At 45.4% G+C, this 19,202-nt stretch overlaps 1 protein-coding gene and 1 pseudogene across 1 annotated transcript; both read left to right on the top strand.

The window, feature by feature from the left end:
- Positions 1 to 5,747: 5,747 nt before the first annotated feature.
- Positions 5,748 to 6,790, top strand: LOC127042048 (olfactory receptor 6N1-like). The gene has a single exon (XM_050935713.1). It carries the CDS (start codon positions 5,774 to 5,776, stop codon positions 6,788 to 6,790), a length of 1,017 nt encoding a protein of 338 aa, XP_050791670.1. The 5' UTR covers positions 5,748 to 5,773.
- Positions 6,791 to 13,563: 6,773 nt separating this feature from the next.
- On the top strand, positions 13,564 to 14,170 carry LOC127042045 (olfactory receptor 2AP1-like; annotated as a pseudogene).
- Positions 14,171 to 19,202: the final 5,032 nt, after the last annotated feature.

Genomic DNA, 19,202 nt, shown 5'->3' with positions numbered 1-19,202 from the left:
GGGAGATTTCTTTTGGGATTAGGATGCCTTTTGCATTGGCTTTGAGGCAGTATAGCAGAGCATAACATTTGAAATATACTACTAACCACCTGACCAGGATGAGGACAGTGACTGTGAAATACTCAGGAAGATTAGAGAGGCTACAAAGGCAGAAAATGCAATAATAATGAGGGATTTCAATTATCCCTGTACGGACTGGGTACATGTCACCTCAGGACAAGATACAGAGATAAAAGTTCTAGACACCATTAATGACTAATTCTTGGAGCAGCTAGTCCTGGAACCCACAAGGGGAGAGGCAATTCTTGATTTAGTTCAAAGTGGAGCCCAAGATCTGGTCCAGAAGGGTGAATGTAGATGAACTGCTCAGTAACACTGACCATAATGTACTTAAATTTAAACATCCTTGTTGGGGAAACCCTCCACGATAGCATTTAACCTCAAAAAGAAGAACTACACAAAAATGAGGAGGCTAATTAAATTAAATTAAAAGGAACAGTCACAAGGGTGAAATGCCTGCAAACTGCATGGAGAGTATTTAAAAACACCACAATAGAGGCTCAAATTAAATTTACACACACATCTCTCAAAAAAAAGTAAGAGGACCAGAAAAATGGCTAACAGCAAAGTAAAAAAGGCAGTTAGAGACAAAAAGATATCTTTTAAAAATTGGAAGTCAAATACTCCTGAGGAAAATAAAAAGGAGCATAAACTCTGGCAAGTCAAGTATACAAGCATGAGTAAGGCAAGCTAAGAAAGAATTTGAAGAGCAACTAACTAAGAACACAAAAACTAAAAGCAATTTTTTTAAGTACATCAGAAGCAGGAAGCCTGACAAACAGTCTGTGGGGCCATTGGACGATCAAGGTGCGAAAGGAGCACTCAAGGAAAACAAAGCCATTTCAGAGAAGCTAAACGAATTCTTTGCATTAGTCTTTACTGCAGAAGATGTGCTTCTGTCATAACATTTCTTCCCAGATATGGACCTTAGCGTCCAAAATATGGGTGTTAGCATGAAAACCTCCAAGCTTAGTTACCAGCTTGGACCTGGTAATTGCTGCCACCAGCCAGGAATTATACAGTGCCTAGCTCACTGTGGTCTCTCCAAAACATTCCCAGGGGACCCCAAGACCCAGATTCCTTGAGTCTCACCACAAAGGGAAATAACTCACTTCCCTTCTCCCTCTTCCCCTCCAGGTGTTCCCTCCCTGGGTTCCTGGAGAGATATACAGATTCAAGCTCCGTGCATCTAAACAAAGGGATTCCACCCTCCCTGCTTCAAGTCCTTAACCAGTGAAAAACACTCAGATAGGTCTTAAAAAGAAAGCTTTATATAAAAAGAAAGAAAAAGGACATAAAATGGTCTCTGTATTAAGGTAACAATATACAGGGTCAATTGCTTAAAGGAAAAAAAAATGAATAAAAAGCCTTATCCAAAAAGAATACAATTTAACACATTCCAGCAACTACACACATGTAAATACAAAAAAAATTAATATAAACCTATTGTCTTACTATCCTTGTACTTACAACTTGGAAACAGAAGATTAGAAAACCTGGAGATAGAAAAATCACTCTCAGAGCTGAGAGGGCACAGACCCAAGACAAAGAACAATGAACTCACACCCAAAACTTCCCTCTACCCAGATTTGAAAAAGTCTTGTTTCCTGATTGGTCCTCTGGTCAGGTGTTTCAGATTACTGTTTGTTAACCCTTTTATAGATGAAAGAGACATTAACCCTTAGCTATCTGTTTATGACAACTTCCCACACCTAAGCTATTCTTTTTAGGTGACAAATCTGAGGAACTGTTCCAGATTGAGTTGTCAATAGAGGAGGTTTTGGAAAAAAATAATAAATTAAACAGTAATAAGTCATCAGCATGAGATGGTATTCACTCAGGAATTCTGAAGGAACTTATATGAAATTGCAGAACTACTAACTGTGATATGCAACCTAGCACTTAAAACAGTTTCTGTACCAGATGAATGGAGGGTAATTAATGTAACGCCAATTTTTAAAAAAGGCTTCAGAGGCAGTCCTGGCAATTACAGGCTGGGAAGCCTAACTTCAGAACCAGGCAAATTGGTTGAACATAGGTTCATAGTCAAGAACAGAATTATCAGACACATAGATGAATACAACTTGTTGGGGGAAGAACCAACAGCTTTTGAAAAGGAAAATCATGCCCCATCAATCTATTAGAATTCTTCGGAGGTGTCAGCAAGCATATGGACAACGGTGATCTAGTGGATATAGTGTACTTGGACTGTCAGAAAGGCTTTGACAAGGTACCTCACCAAAGGCTCTCAAACAAAGCAAGCAGAGAAGAGATAAGAGGGAAGGTCCTCTCATGGATCAGTAACTGGTTAAAAAGACAGGAAACAAAGGGTAGCAATAAAAGTCAGCTTTCACAATGGAGAGACGTAAATTATGGGGTCCTCCAAAGGTCTGTACTGGAACCAGCGTTGCTCAACATATTCATAAATGATCTGGGAAAAGGAGTAAAGAGTGAAGTGGCAACATTTGCAGATGAGAGAAAATTACTCAAGAAAGGTAAGTCCAAAGCTGGGAAGGTGCATCAGAATCTGCCCTCAGAAAAGTCTGGAGAAACAGCTGATAAGTAGATGAGAAACTGAAGGGCAAGATCCCTGAAAAAACCATGAGTTCTCAGAAAGAGAGAAGGAGCAAGAAGGTGAGAGAAGGACAAACTGAGGATGAGTAACAAAGGAGATCTCACAAAACTGGGTTACTGGACAACAAAATGGCAGATGAAATTAAATATTGATAAATGTTAAGCAATGCACATCGGAAAACATAATCCCAATTATGCATACAAAGTGATGGGGTCTGTCTGAATTAGCTAGTACCACTGAAGAAAGATCTTGGAATCCTTGTGGATAGTTCCCTGAAAACATCTGCTCCATGTGCAGCAGCACTCAAGAAAGCTAACAGTGTTAGGAACCTTGAGGAAAATGGTAGATAATAAGCCAGTAAATATCATAATTCCTCTATATAAATCTATGGTATGAAATTAATAGGCAGCAGGTTTAACACACACATATGGAAGGTGTTCTTCACACAACACACAGTCAGCCTGTGGAATTCATTGCCAGGGGATGTTGTGAAGGCCAAAAGTATAAGTGGGTTTAAAAAAGATTTAGATCAGTTTATGGAGGAAACGTCTATTGATGGCTATTAGCCAAGATGCTCCAGGTGTCCCTAAACCTCTGTCTGTCAGAAGCTGGCATTGGATGACAGGGGATGGATCACTCGATAATTTCCCTGTTCTGGTCATTCCCTCTGAAGCATCTGACACCGGCCACTGCCAGAGACAGGACACTGGGCTAGATGGACCATTAGTCTGACCCAGAGTGGCCATTCTTGTGATCAGATATCAGAGGGGCAGATGTGTTAGTCTGGATCTGTAAAAAGCAACAAAAAACCAAACAAACGCCACAGGACTCTTTGTTGCATTCTCGTGATGTTACACTGTTTTAACAAGTCGCACAGCATCAGTTCCCCTATGGAGGGAATTCAGATGATCACTGGCAGCAGTCCCAAGGGAGATCCCAACAGCAGCGGCAAGGGGCAGGGGCTGGCTGCTCTCCCTGATAAACCCTGCAAGAATCCAGAGCAGGAGACATTAAGGGTTTGTGTGATGACAACAATCAACCCAGGCAGCGAGAGACGCCCATCCCAGGAGCCACAAGAAGGTGTCTGCCCACAAACTGAGACAAGAAGGCTGACTGACACCAGACCCAGTCACTGGCGATGGGGAGCTCACTGCTTCATGTGGAGGTTTGAAGGTAAGTGTCACTAACCTCGTGGTGAATTACATTTGTAGGCCAATGCAATCAAGGTTGTCCGTTTCCAATAGTTGACAAGAAGGTGTGAGTATCAGCAGAGGGAAAATTACTTTTTGTAGCACTTGTACTCCAGTCTATATGTGGGAAATCAAAGTCTCCCTTAATCACACAATTCCCAGTAGTATTCAGTTCATTAAAAACAGGTCTCTATCCATATCGGATCCTGGTGGTCTGTAGCAGACTCCAAGATTATCCTGAGAGAACCTCTGGTAGCTTTCTTCCCCAAAGTGATATTGGCCGAAACAGACTGTCTTATCTATTTCATCACTTCACATTTCTTTACAGTCTACCTTATCATTAATATACAATGCTGATCCACCACCTTTGCCTTTATTTCTCTCTCTCCTGAACAGGGGCGGCTCTAGACATTTCGCTGCCCCAAGCATGGCGGCATGCCACGGGGCGCGCTCTGCCGGTCGCCGGGAGTGCAGCAGGTGGGTCCGGTGGACCTCCCACAGGCGCGCCTGCAGAGGGTCTGCTGCTCCCGCGGTCCGCTCTTCCCGCGGCTTTGGTGGACCTCCCACAGACATGCCTGTGGAATGTCCACCAGAGCCACGCGACCACCGGATCCTCCTCAGGCTTGCCTGAGGGAGATCCACTGGAGCCGCCTGCTGCCCTCCCGGCGACTGGCAGAACCCCACCCTGGGGCATGCCTTCCCAAGCACACGCTTGGCGTGCTGGGGCCTGGAGCCGCCCCTGCTCCTGGACAGCACATGCCCATCAATACCTGGTCTCTAGTCATGACTATTAATCCACCATGTTTCTGTTAACCCTATAATACCTGGTTTCACTTCCAGCACCAGTAGTTCTAGTTCCTCCATTTTGTCACACCTTGCATTGTTGTACAAACATCTTAACTGTTGCTTCTTGACTTCGCTCACATTCCTTGCCTGATTGGGTACAGTTATTCTACTTCCCATATCACCTGTCTGACTGGTATCAGCACTATCCTTCCTCTTAATGTCCATTCTTCTACCCTCTGTGGCTCCTTTCTCCAGTGCTGTAATCGTTCTTATCTGATTTTCCTCTCTTTCAATGTTAGAATCAGGCATGGAGATTACATGAGCATCTCCCTCAAATTTCTAGTTTGAAGCTCCTTTAATCAGTTGTGCCAACCTCCATCCCCAAATGGTCCCTTTTGGTCTTAAATCTAAGAATCAATGAATAAAAAACGTTGGGGTATCGGGCAGAAGAGGAACAAATTAACTGGGTGACAGCTCTTTGGCGTGTATGGAGAATATCTATGAATTTCTCGGAAGTGAAGAAGTTTCTCTGATGTGAGAGAATATAAACCCAGCTCTTAGTTCGCAGTGAGAACTCTTATGGAATCTGTCATGAACATACAGCAAAGGGTCGCATAAAACCCTCCTTTACCTGTAAAGGATTAAAAAGCTCAGATAACCTGGTTGGCACCTGATTAAAAGGACCAATAAGTGGAGAAAATACTTTCAAATCTGTCGGGGAAGGTTTTTGTTGTGTGTTCCTTTGTTCTCTCTGGGACAACTAGGAACCAGGGCAGGGAAAATACGTCTCCTAAAGCCATACTTGCATTTAGCATCTAAGATTACAAATTGTAAGTAATTGGAAGGAAATGTGTTAGATTATTTTTTTGGTTTAGCTTGTGAATTTTCCCTGTGCTAAGAGGGAGGTTTTTCCCTGTTTTTTTAACTTTAAAGTTTTGTCTGGAAGGGAATCTTCAGTATTTTGAATCTGATTGATTTGTAAATTACCTTCCATCTTGATTTTACAGACGTGCTTCTTTTACTTTTTTCATTATAATAAAGTTTTGTTTTTAAGAATCTGATTGGGTTTTTAGGAAACTAAAAATCCAAGGGTCTGGTCACAAGAGTTTAGAGTGGGAAGGGAACCCTGACAGGATCAAAAGATGGAACTCTATCTGATTTCATGATACAGCCAAATCTTTTGATGTTCATTACTTTTCACTATCACAGGATGCAGCTCATGGAGAAAGGAGATGTGAAAAATCAAACAGATTTCACAGAATTCATTCTCCTGGGGTTTGGGGATCTCCGAGAACTGCAGATCCTCCTCTTCCTGCTTTTCCTAGTGATCTACATTGTGACGATGGCCGGGAACATCCTCATCATTGCTCTAGTTGTGACTGATCAGCACCTTCACACCCCCATGTACTTCTTCTTGGGGAACTTGTCCTGCCTGGAGACCTGCTACACTTCTGCTGTCCTGCCCAGGATGCTGACCAGTCTCCTGACTGGGGACAGAACCATTTCTGTGGGGGGATGCATGACACAGTTTTTCTTCTTTTGTTTTCTAGCAACTACGGAATGTTATCTCCTGGCAGCGATGTCTTATGACCGATATTTAGCCATATGCAAACCACTGCACTATGGAACATGTATGAATGGCAAGTTGTGCCTCCAACTAGCAGCTGGATGTTGGGTAATTGGATTTCTACCTTGTACAATAATGATGTGTTTTATGTCACAATTAATTTTCTGTGGTCCCAACGAAATGGACCATTTCTTTTGTGATTTCACCCCAATGCTAAAGCTCTCTTGCAGTGATACCAGCCAGATGATGCTGGTTCTTTATATATTTTCCTTCCCAGATGCAGTTTCCCCATTTCTATTAACCTTGACATCCTATGTTTGTATCGTTAGCACCATCCTGAGAATTCCTTCCACCACAGGGAGGCAAAGGGCCTTTTCCACCTGCTCCTCTCACCTCATCGTGGTAACACTTTTCTATGGGACCATAATGATTGTCTACATGCTACCAAAATCCAGCAACCTGAGAGCCCTGAATAAAGTGTTCTCTGTCTGCTACACAGTCCTGACTCCCCTGGCCAATCCCCTCGTCTACAGCCTGAGAAACAGAGAGGTCAAGGAGGCCCTGAGAAAAGCTGTCAGGAAATATCTGGCCCTCCCAAAGAATTCAAACTAGTTGAATGAAATGAGGATCAATCAATCTGGTTTCTATTGTGAAAGAAGGAGGGTCTAAGTGGGCCCTGATACAGAAATGCAGTATACAAGAGACGTGTGTGCGTGCACACATATACACACACACACACACACAAATATATATGAATATAAGAGAGATACAGATGGTTGGAATTTTGCAGGGGGAGGAGGGGAGAGATTTTGACTTTTCATCAAAATAACTGAAATCTGAAAAATGAAAAAAAGATTATTTTTGGCAACTGATATCTGAAAACCTTCAGATGGAAACTGTAAAAATAAATAATAAAGTTATGAACTGTTTTTGTGGCTGTGTTCGTCCCAGAATATTACAAAGACAAGGTGTGACCCTCTGTACCTCAAAATAGCACCCTAGACCCCAAATATTCACCACTGTGATATGATTATGGTGTGTTTGGTACAAAGTATGCCTTGTGAAATATCATTTGAGAAGTCTTGATCTGCTGAACAATAATATCCTGTTGAACTGTGGGTACTATAATTGTATTTGATGTTATGAAGTATTGCTAAATGTGTTACTGAAATATGGTGAGGTTGGAAGATGGCCACAGCTGGCCTTTCTGTAACAACAAAGGGGCAACCTTCGCTGGCCAAACAGGCGTTGATGGCCCATCAAGAAGAATCCACTCTCCCAGAGACTTCATTGAGGGCACGTACGCAATGGGTACTGCCCAACTTCACATCACAGCAAGGAGAGAAAGTATAAGGAGGGTCAATAACATCACCACTTGGTCTCTCTCCTCCACCATCTCAACACCTGGAAGAGCGTCTGGAAGACAAAGACTTTGAACGGAGGAAGACTGGTCCCAGGCTGGGAAGGGATTCCAGCCTGTGTATAGAGAACTGTGAGCTACCTGTTACATCTATTAGGGTGAGAAACTGTTTGATTCAAATCTTTCTTCATTTGTTGAATTTAGACTGCACATTTATTTTTATTTCTTATGTAACCAACTCTGATCTCTATGCCTGCTTCTTACAATCACTTAAAATCTATCTTTCTGTAGTTAACAAATCTGTTTTATATTTTACCTAAAACCATTGGTTTCTGGTTGAAGTGCTTGGGGAAATCTCAGCTCATCTTAACAAGGGCTATTGCACATCTACTTTTAATTGTTGGCATGGTAACTTAATTAATGAGCTTGCACTGTCCAAGGGAGTCTTGAGCAGTGTAAGATGGTATATTTCTAGGGTGCAAGGCTGGGGTGATTGGCTGATGCCTCTCTCTGCGTATGTCTACACTACAAAATTAGGTCGATTTTATAGAAGTCGATTGGGTATGTCTCCATTAAGGGCATTAAGTTGGCAGAGTGCATTCTCACTACCATGGCTATCATCGACTAATGGAGAGATTCACTGAGGGAAGCTATCCCACAGTTCCCGCAATCTCAGCTGCCCATTGGAATTCTGCGTTAAACTCCCAATGCCTGATGGGGCAAAAATATTGTTGCGGGTGGTTTTGGGTACGTCGCATGGCACATGAAAGCAATGGCAGAAAATCGTTTCATGCCTTTTTTCCTGGGATACTGTAGTGAGGCGGACTGCCCCACTCCCTGGGAGGATGGGCTGTGGCAGGCCAGGGAGCCTGCGCAGCCTGGGAGCCAATCGGAAAAGGGCTTATGGGGAGTCAATCAGGGCCCAGATGGGAGGGAACCAATCAGGGCCAGGCTCACCAATATATAAAGGCTGCCCAGAGCAGGAGCAGTCAGTCTGTTCCAGGCCTTTGACAGGGGAAAGTCAGTCTCCAAGGGGAGACTAGCACCGTGGACAGCGCAGTGCTGGGCAGGCTCAGGGAGGCTAGAAGGCTCTAGCCCATAGCTGCCAGGCTGCAGGCCCTGAAGGGAAGGGCCTAGCGGGTGCAAGGGGCCGTAGGGGAAGCAGCCCAGGGGAACAGACAGAGGAGGGGAAAGAAAGAGGACAGGGAGGCTGACGCCAGAGGGTCCCTGGGCCGGGACCCAGAGTAGAGGGTGGGCCTGGGTCCCCCCCCTTCCTCCTTGCAGTACACCCAGCCATTAGCCGTAGGGAGTGGCCATTATAGACTACGCCTCATCCCTGACAAGAGGGATTAGACTTTGGGGTGTGTGGTTGCATATGGTAGCTGGAATGTTGGACTGCTGATCACCGATCCCCGGAAGGGGGTCCAGATGGACTAAGGGACACTGTCAGAGGGCAGTGGCCTCGAAGAGGACACCGCTGAGCAGGGAGCAACACGGGTCCAGCGACAGCAGCAGAGGACAGAACAATGGACGGGACACCACCAGGAGGGGGTGCTCCACTGGAATAGAGCTAATTCCTGGAGTCACCAGCAGGAGATGCTGTGGGTGGTGAGTCCCAACCCGTTTACAGATACCTATGCAGATGCCATAACACGGCAAGCATGGAGCCCTCTCAGCTCCCTTTCACCCCTGCTGCGTTCCTGGAATATCATGCGAGCTGGAGGCTTCTGCCTCAGGCTGCTCTCCCATCCAGCAGCACCACGCGGTTGCACCTACCTCAGCCTACCCTTTGCTCCCATGGATCATGAAGCCTGGACAATAGTAAGGAGCAGTTAAGAGTAGGTTAGATAAATGTCTATCAGGGATGGTCTAGACAGTATTTGGCCCTGCCATGAGGGCAAGAGACTGGACTCGGTGACCTCTCAAGGTCCCTTCCAGCCCTAGAGTCTATGAACTATAGGCTGAGCAAGTGCAGAAGGATGGTAGAATATACCTTTTGGATGTTTAAAAGCTCGCTGGTGCTGTTTGCTGACTAGGTCAGACCTCAGCACAACCAATATTCCCATTGTTGTTGCTGCTTGCTGTGTGCTCCATAATATCTGTGAGAGTAAGGGGAAGACATTTGTGGTGGAGTAGGAGGTTGAGACAAATCGCCTGGCATCCGATTTTGAGGATCCAGACACCAGTGCAATTAGAAGAGCAGAGCAAGGTATGCTGAGCATGAGAGAGGCTTTGGAAACCAGTTTCATGACTGGCCAGACTTTGGTGTGACAGTTTGTGTTTCTCTTTGATACAAACCCATCTCCTTCATTAATTTTAGTTCTCTGTAAGCCAACTCCACCCCCTCGAAATAAAGTAAGTATTGTTTTTAAACCATGAATTCTTTCTTTATTATTTTTTTAAAAAAGAGATAATGGACAAGGTAGCCCAGGTGGGGTGGGGAGGAGGGAAAGACAAGGCCACATTTCTTATTGTAGCCACACTAAAAAACAAACTGTTTGAATGACTGCCGTCTGTTGCTTGGGCCATCCCCTGGAGTGGAGTGGCTGGGCACCTGGAGCCCCTTAGCCTCCCTGCATTCTTGGGCGTATGGGTGAGGAGGCTATGGGACATGGGGAGGAGGGTAGGCACTTATACAGTGGATGCAGCAGTGGGTCTGTGCTCTTGTTGGCTTTCCTGCAGCTCCAACAGATGTTTCATCATGTCAATTTGCTCCCCCATCAGCCTCAGCATCAGGTCCTGCTTCCGCTCTTTGTGCTCACATAATTCTTTCCTGACCTCTGCCACTGAATGCCTTCATGCATTAAGCTGCACCCTATCAGTGTGGGAGGACTGCAGGATCTTGGAAAACGTGTAATCGCTAGTGCATTTTTTTGCCTTCTAATCTGCGATAACCTCAGGAACAGAGATGATAGGGGGAGAGTAGAAACATCCTACGCTCTACAATTCTGGGGGGACTATATGGTCACCTGTGCTGCTGAGTTCACCACCCTGACCAAACAGGAAATTAAATTCAAAAGTTCCCGGGGCTTTTCCTGTGTGCCCGGCTAGTGCATCAGAGTTCAAAGTGCTGTCCAGGGTGGTCACAAAGGAGCACTCTGGGATAGCTCCCGAAAGCAAATACCGTCAATTTGCATTTGCACTACCACAAATTCAACCCAGCAAAGTCAATTTTAACGCTATTCCACTCATCGGGGAGGAGTACAGAAGTCGATTTTAAGAGCCCTTTAGGTCAACAGAAAGGGTTTGGTTGTGTGGAGGCAGTAATTTCTAAATCGACCTAACGTGGCTAAATTTGACCTAACCCCATAGTGTAGACCAGGGCTCTGTATAATTCATGACTGCCTTAGAGAACATTCATGCAATTTAACTGGGTGTGGGTCTCCACAAGCTGATGGCTGAGTGATCACAGCACCTGGAGGGGTTTGCTGCTTGTCACTGGCATACTATTGTGAGGGACAGCCCAGGCAGGAGAGTTAAGGGGACACACCAGTCCCACAACTCCAGATTGTACCCTGGGGATCCCATCACACAAGGAGAGTGAGGTAATATCTATCATTGGACCATCTTCTGCCGGTGAGAGACTCAAACTTATACAGAAGAGCTCTTCTTCAGGACTGGGAAATGTACTCAGTGTCTCAGCTAAATACAAGGTGGAACAGATTGTTTAGCATAAGTAGTTGACATATTTCAAGGGACTGCTACAGAGTGATCTCTTTTTGAAAAGTGTTCACCCAAAGGTGATACAGTGCTTGTCTTTTATCATTTTTCTGTGTCAGTTCATTGGAGAACATAGTGATTGTCTGGTTCCACCTACATAGCTGTTGTCTGGGCATTTGATTCACTGGGTGAAGTACAGCACATGTCTTGATAGGCACATGTAGGACCCATGGATCTTGAAAGGTGTGTTGTGGGGAGTATTGCTCATCATAGCAGTGGAGATATGATTGCTGCTTTTGCATCTGTTGTTCTGGCAGGATCTGATGCTGCTTTGAGTGGGTGTGTCCTGATCTGTGGGGAACTTGCTTCTGATGATGAGCTTGGAAAGGATGAGAGGTTGTTTGAAAGCCAAAGTGGGGATTCCGGAAAGATTTCTTTCAGGATGTGATCCCCATCGAGTGTGGATTGTAATTGTTTAATGACACTTTTCACAAAGCAATCACTCTACGTCTGACTTCTCAGGCCTTGGCTACACTTGAGAGTTACAGCGCTGTTAGTGGCTTTATAGCACTGTAACTCACACTGGCAAGGCACATACAGCACTGTATCTCCATGGCTACAGCACTGTTTGTACTCCACCTCCCCGAGAGGAATAAAGAGAATAGTGCTGCTGCTACAGCGCTGGGGTGCCAGTGTAAGCTTTCTCATCTGGGCTGGTCTGCAACCCTTCTCTATGACTTTTTCCCCCTTGCTTGGGATGCCGGCTTCAGATTGCTTCTGCAATTTTGACAAAATAATTCCAAGCCTCCTCCACATTCAGATCCTGAAGCTCTTCACACCAGTCCACTTCCCAAATAATTCCCTTAATTTTTTTAAGTTGGCCCTTTTGAAATCAAGTACCCTAGTTGTATATCCAGTTTTGTTTATCCTTCCATTTAGTTGCAATTAGCTCATAATCGCTCAAACCAAGGTTGTCCCCTACAACCAATTTTTCTATGAGGTCCTCATTGCTCACCAATACCAAATCTCAAATGGCAACACCTCTTTTTGGTTCAGCAACTAGTTGATGAAGAAATCTGTCAGCAATCACCTCCAGGAAAATCTGGGCCCCTGCTATTAGTTTCAGAGTGGTAGCCTGTTAGTCTCTATCAGCAAAAACAGTGAGGAGTCCTTGTGGCATCTTAGAGACTAACAAATTTATTTGAGCATAAGCTTTTGTGGGCTAGAACCCACTTGATCAGATGCATGGAGTGAAAAATACAGTAAACAGAATATATATTCTAGCACATGAACAGATGGCAGTTGCCTCACCAAGTGTGGGGTCAGTGCTTACGAGCCAACTCAATTAAGGTGGGAGTGGCCTATTCTCAATAGTTGACAAGAGGGGGGTGAATACCAAGGGAGGGAAAATTATTTTTGTAGTGTCAACAAGGCCAATGCAATCAAGGTGGCCAATTTCCAACAGTTGACAAGAAGGTGAAAGTATCAGCAGAGGAAAAATTATTCTTTGTAGCATTTGTCCTCTAAACTATCACTTCCCCAAAGTGATTTTGGCCAAAACCAACTCTGTCTTATCTAGTCCATCATTTCTAATTTCTTTACCGTCTACATCATCATTAATATACAACACTGATCCACCCATCTTAGCCTTTATTTCTATCTTTCCTGAACAGCACATACCCATCAATACATAGTCTCCAGTCATGACAATTATTCCACCATGTTTCTGTTATCCCTATAATACCTGGTTTCACTTCCAGCATCAGTAGTTCTAGTTCCTCCATTTTGTCACCCAGGCTCCTTGCATTAGTGTACAAACATCTTAACTGTTGCTGCTTGGCTTCATCCACATTCCTTGCCTGATTGAGTACAGTTATTCTAATTCCCATATCACCTTTCTGACTGGCATCAGCACTATCCTTCCTCTTAATGTCCATTCTCCTCCACACTGTGGCTCTTTTCTCCATTGCTGTATCCTTTTACTTGATTTTCCTCCCTCTCAATTCTAGAATCAGGCATGGAGATTACATGAGCATCTCCCCCAAGTTTCTAGTTTAAAGCTCTTTTAATCAACTGTGCCAACCTCCATCCACAAATGGTCCCTTTTGGTCTTAAATCTAAATCAATGAATGAAAAAAGTTGGAGTATGGGACAGAAGAGGGGCAAATTAACTGGGTGATAGCTCTTTGGGGTGTGTGAGGAAACTCTATGAATCTCTCTGAAGTGAAGAAGTTTCTCTGAGAGACAATATAAATCCAGCTCTCAGTTTGCAGTGGGAACTCTTATGGGATCAAAAGATGGAAATCTATCTAATTTCATAGTACAGTCAAATCTTCTAATGTTCATTACTTTTCACTATCACAAGATGCAGCTCATGGAGAAAGGAGATGTGGAAAATCAAACAGATTTCACAGAATTCATCCTCCTGGGGTTTGGGGATCTCCCAGAACTGCAGATCCTCCTCTTCCTGCTTTTCCTAGTGATCTACATTGTGACCATGGCCGGGAACATCCTCATCATTGCTCTAGTTGTGACTGATCAGCACCTTCACACCCCCATGTACTTCTTCCTGGGGAACTTGTCCTGCCTGGAGACCTGCTACACTTCTGTCCTTCTGCCCAGGATGCTGGCCAGTCTCCTGACTGGGGACAGAACCATTTCTGTGGGGGGCTGCATGACAGTTTTTTTTCTTTTGTTTTCTAGCAACTACGGAATGTTATCTTCTGGCAGCGATGTCTTATGATCGGTATTTAGCCATATGCAAACCATTGCACTATGGAACATGTATGAATGGCAAGTTGTGCCTCCAGCTAGCAGCTGAGTGCTGGATAAGTGGATTTCTACCTTGTACAATAATGATGTGTGTTATGTCACAATCAATTTTCTGTGGTCCCAATGAAATGGACTATTTCTTTTGTGATCTCAACCCAATTTTAAAGCTCTCCTGCAGCGACACTAACCAGATGATGCTGGTTCTTTATATATTTTCCTTCCCAGATGTAGTTTCCCCATTTCTATTAACCTTGACATCCTATGTCTGTATCGTTAGCATCACCCTGAGAATCCCTTCCACCACTGGGAGGCAAAGGGCCTTTTCCACCTGCTCCTCTCACCTCATCATGGTAACACTTTTCTATGGGACCTGTTGCAAATTGCCAGTACTGTTATGCTAGGTCTCATGCTGTCTTCTTTGGGGAAGGTTCAGGGCGCCATTGCTTGCCTCTGAACCAGTATTTTAATTACTCCACTAGTGTCCTTGAGGAGGTGAGTGGAGAGGGAGGGACCTGGGCCCGCCCTCTTCTCCAGGTCCCAACCCAGGGACCCTGAGGTTTGTGGTGAACCACTTGAACTAGCGGTTCCTTCCCCTGGGCTACTTCCCTCTTCTGCCCTTCAGCTTGTGAAGGGGCTTCTTGCCCTCCTTCTACACAAGCCAAGTGCCCCTTACCTAGGGTTTCTTTTGGATTTCTCAGCCCACTGCATCACTCCTCCTTTTGTCTCTCTTCAAAACTGTTCTCTTCTCCAACTCCTTTAAACTGCTCTCTGCTCCAACCAAACCTTCCTGCTCCAACTCCCACACTGTCTGACTGAAACAGGGGGTTTTTATCACATGACTGGCTTCAGGTGCTCTAGTTAATCTGTAGCAAACCTTCCTCCCCTTGCAGGGAATAAGGCTCCCTGCTAACACTCTCCTGCTGCCCTCTGGCCATGCTGTATCGCATATCCCCCACCCCTGCTCAACACCAAGGGGTTGGGCTACTTGGGACGAGAGGCAGTGCCGTCACGATAGGCCATCAGCATTGCCATGTTGGCTTCTAGCTCTATGCTGGACCCGAAAATGCAAAGGCTGCAGGGAGAGGAACCATCTTGTCACTCTGGCGTTTCTCTCCTTGTTCTTGTGCATCCACTGGAGTGGGGCGTGGTCTGTCACGAGGGTAAACCACCACCCCAGGAGATAGTAGCGAAGAGTCTCCATAGCCCATTTTATCGCCAGACAGTCCTTTTTGACAACAGTGTACTTTTGTTCCCTGGGGAGGAGCTTCTGGCTGAGGTACAAGATGCGGTGCTCCTCCTCCCCTACCATCTGGGAAAGTACAGCACCAGGCCGCACCTCCGAGGCGTCCGTTTGTAGGATGAATTCCTTCTCGAAGTCTGGGGCTATGAGTACTGGATGGCAGCACAGGGCTGTCCATAAATCTACAAATTCTTCTTCTGTCTCATCAATCCACTTTACTATCTCAGAGCCCTGAGCTTTTATCAGATCCGTCAATGGCCCTGCTCTTGTGGCAAAATGAGGGATGAATCTCTGATAGTACCCTACTATCCCTAAAAATGCTCTGACCTGCTTTTTGCGGAATGGTCGAGGCCAACCTAGTATTGTCTCCACTTTGTTCCTTTGGGATTTTACCAAACCTCTCCCTACTACATGCCCGAGGTATCTGGCCTCAGCTAGTCCTATCACACACTTGAGAGGGTTAGCAGTGAGACCGGCCTTTCGCAGGGTGTCCAGCACTGCTTCTACTTTTTCTAGGTGTGTTTCCCAGTCAGGGCTATGTATGACTATGTCGTCTAGATAGGCGGCGGCATACTTGGCATGGGGTCGTAATAACTTATCCATAAGTCTTTGGAATGTTGCAAGGGCCCCATGGAGTCCGAAATGGAGGACAGTGTATTGAAACAGGCCATCAGGTGTAGAGAAGGCAGTGTTTTCCTTGGCATCCTTGGCCAGGGGAATTTGCCAATATCCTTTGGTCAGATCCAGAGTGGTTATGTATCGGGCCTTGCCTAACTGATCAACTAGCTCGTCAATGCGTGGTATTGGGTAGGCATCGAAGTGGGATACTTCATTCAATTTCCAGAAGTCGTTACAAAACCTCAGGGTGCCATCAGGCTTGGGGACTAGAACGATCGGACTGGCCCACTGGCTGTGGGATTCTTCAATGACCCCGAGTTCCAGCATCTTCTTCACTTCCATCCTAATTTCTTCCCTTTTACCTTCCGGTATTCGGTATGGTCTTATCGTCACCCTTACTCCGGGGCTGGTGACAATATGATGTTGGACTAGTGTCGTTAATTCAGAAGATATCTTTACCTGTCCCTGTGGGTCGTCCGTCTGAGATAGAGCTCCTTGAATGACCAGACACGTGTCTCTGTCATGCCAGGGCTTCAGTAAGTTGATGTGGTAGATTTGCTCTGGCTTTCGGCGATCTGGTTGTCTAACCTTATAGTTCACTTCCCCAATGGCTTCCACTATCTCATGTGGTCCATGCCAGCTGGCTAGAAGTTTGCTTTCTGCTGTCAGTACTAACACCATCACCCGTTCCCCCGGCTGAAATCTCCTTACTTTCGCCCGACGGTTGTAATGTGTCCGCTGGGCCTCTTGTGCTTTTTTCCAAATGTTCCCATACTATCAGGGTTACTCGAGTTATTCGCTCTCTCATCTGTGTCACGTGCTCAATGACATTCTTTCCTCGGTTGGGTTGTTCCTCCCAATCTTCCTTGGCGATATCTAATGTCCCGCGTGGGTGGCATCCATATAATAGTTTAAAGGGAGAAAAACCCGTGGACGCCTGGGAGACTTCCCGTATAGCAAACATTAGATATGGTAGAAGGGTATCCCAGTCTTTTCCATCCTGTGCTACCACCTTCCGGATCATACTTTTAAGGGTATGATTAAACCGCTCGACCAGTCCATCTGTTTGTGGATGGTAGACTGAGGTCCATATGGCCTGGATGCGGAGCAGGGCACATAAGTCTGTCATTAGTTTTGACATGAATGGGGTTCCCTGGTCTGTCAGGATCTCCTTAGGGATGCCCACTCTGGTGAAAACCTGTATTAGTTCTTTCGCTATTGCCGTGGATGTGGGGTTTCTTAAAGGAATGGCCTCTGGATACTGCGTGGCATAGTCAAGGATGACTAGTACATTTCGGTGGCCCCGTGCCGATTTTTCTAATGGGCCTACTATGTTGATGGCTATCCTCTTGAAAGGGATGTCAATAATAGGCAAAGGTACTAATGGGGCCCGCAAGTAAGGTCGGGGGCTATACAACTGGCATTCAGGGCAGGAGGCACAATAGCGCTGGACTTCTGCGCATATCCCTGGCCAATAAAACCTTCTTAGGATTCTATCCAGTGTCTTGTCTATCCCTAGATGTCCTCCAGATAGATGACTGTGAGCTAACTCTAGTACTGCCCTTATGTGTTTCTGTGGGACGAAGAGTTGCTCTACTTCTTCCCCTCGTATTTGCTCTATCCTGTACAAAAGATCACGTTTGAGCACATAATATGGCCTTGGGCCTTTGATTTTTTCCTTCCACAGGCACACCATTTACTTCCACTACTTCCTCCCTCACATTTGCATATAATAGATCTTCAGCCTGGTCCTGCCCAAAGGTCTCACGTGCAGTACCGACTGACCTAATTCTAGGGGGCCTATTTCTACTCTTCCCTCTGGGGTGCTCCCACTTGGGCTAGGAACCACCTTCGAGTCCTCCTTCGCCTGAATTATCTCCTGGTCTCCTGAGCGGGTTCGCCTACCCACAAGGGAAGTTTTTTGATTCTCTGCTAGAATCCTGGTCCCTAATCTTTTACCTGCCCTTCATTCTCGCCTAGACCTTCGAGGTTTTCCAGGGGATGCGAATAACTCTGGAGAAAATTCGGCAAACATTGGGGTGAGGCTACCTGTAGCTGCCTCCATCTCAGCCTGGGGGTTGCTACCCTCCCCTGGCTCTATTAGGGTAAGTAAGCTCTCAAACCTGGGGAAGTCTCTCCCAATCAAAACAGGGTAGGGGAGCTTGGGGACCACTCCTGCAGAAACCCTGGTAGTATTCCCCTGGATCTCAATCCGTACCGGCATTGTAGGGTAAAAATTCACAGTGCCATGTATGCATGATACCCTTGTGTTTTTGGCCCAGGTTAGTTGCTCTGTTCCCACCAACTTCCCTGAGACCAGCTGTCATAAATGGATAGTTAAGAGTTAATGGAACAGAAGTGCTTCATACCTCTTTTGCCTGTAAAGGGTTAACAAGATCAGTGAGCCAGGCTGTCACCTGACCAGAGGACCAATCAGGGGACAGGATACTTTCAAATCTTGAGGGAGGGAAGTCTTTGTGCTGTGCTGTTAGTTTCTGGTGGTTGTTCACTCTGGGGGCTCAGAGGGACCAGATGTGCAACCAGGTTTCTCTGCAATCTCTCTGATACAGGCTCTTATAAGTTCAGAATAGTGAGTACTAGGTAGATAAAGTGAGTTAGGCTTATGGTTGTTTTCTTTATTTGCAAATGTGTATTTTAGCTGAAAGGATTTTAATATGTACTTGTATACTTAGGCTGGGAGGGTATTCCCAGTGTCTATAGTTGAAAGACCCTGTACCTATTCCATCTTAAATTTACAAAGACAATTTTTACTGTTTTCTTTCTTTAATTAAAAGCTTTTCTTGTTTTAAGAACCTGATTGTTTTTTTTTTTTATTCTGGTGAGATCCCAGGGGACTGGGTCTGGATCCACCAGGGAATTGGTGGGGAGAGGTTTCTCTGTGTTAGGATTACTTTCTTTCTCAGGGAGAGTCTGGGAGGGGAAGAGAGAAGGAGGGAGAGAAGGTGCATTTTCCTCTCTGTTTAAGATTCAAGGAGTTTGAATCACAGTGATCTTCCAGGGTAACCCAGGGAGGGGAAGCCTGGGAGAGGCAACAGTGAGGGAAAGGGTTTACTTTCCTTGTGTTAAGATCCAGGGGGTCTGGGTCTTAGGAGTCCCTGGGCAAGGTTTCGGGGGGACCAGAGTGTACCAGGCACTAGAATTCCTGGTTGGTGGCAGCGCTACAAGTACTAAGCTGGTAATTGAGCTTAGAGGAATTCATGCTGGTACCCCATCTTTTGGACACTAAGGTTCAGAATGGGGAATTATACCACGACATCAGCGTGACAGCACTCCTGGAATCTATTAATGCTATGGTCTTTATACCATTCATTTTTACTGGTCTGGTATATGCATGTGAGGTCATTGTGATCCCT

The sequence above is a fragment of the Gopherus flavomarginatus genome, unplaced genomic scaffold (assembly GCF_025201925.1).
Source record: "Gopherus flavomarginatus isolate rGopFla2 unplaced genomic scaffold, rGopFla2.mat.asm mat_scaffold_2040_arrow_ctg1, whole genome shotgun sequence".
In the NCBI taxonomy this organism is placed as follows: domain Eukaryota; kingdom Metazoa; phylum Chordata; order Testudines; family Testudinidae; genus Gopherus; species Gopherus flavomarginatus.
Note: the sequence above shows the minus strand (reverse complement) of the source record. Positions and strands in the feature narration are given on the sequence as shown.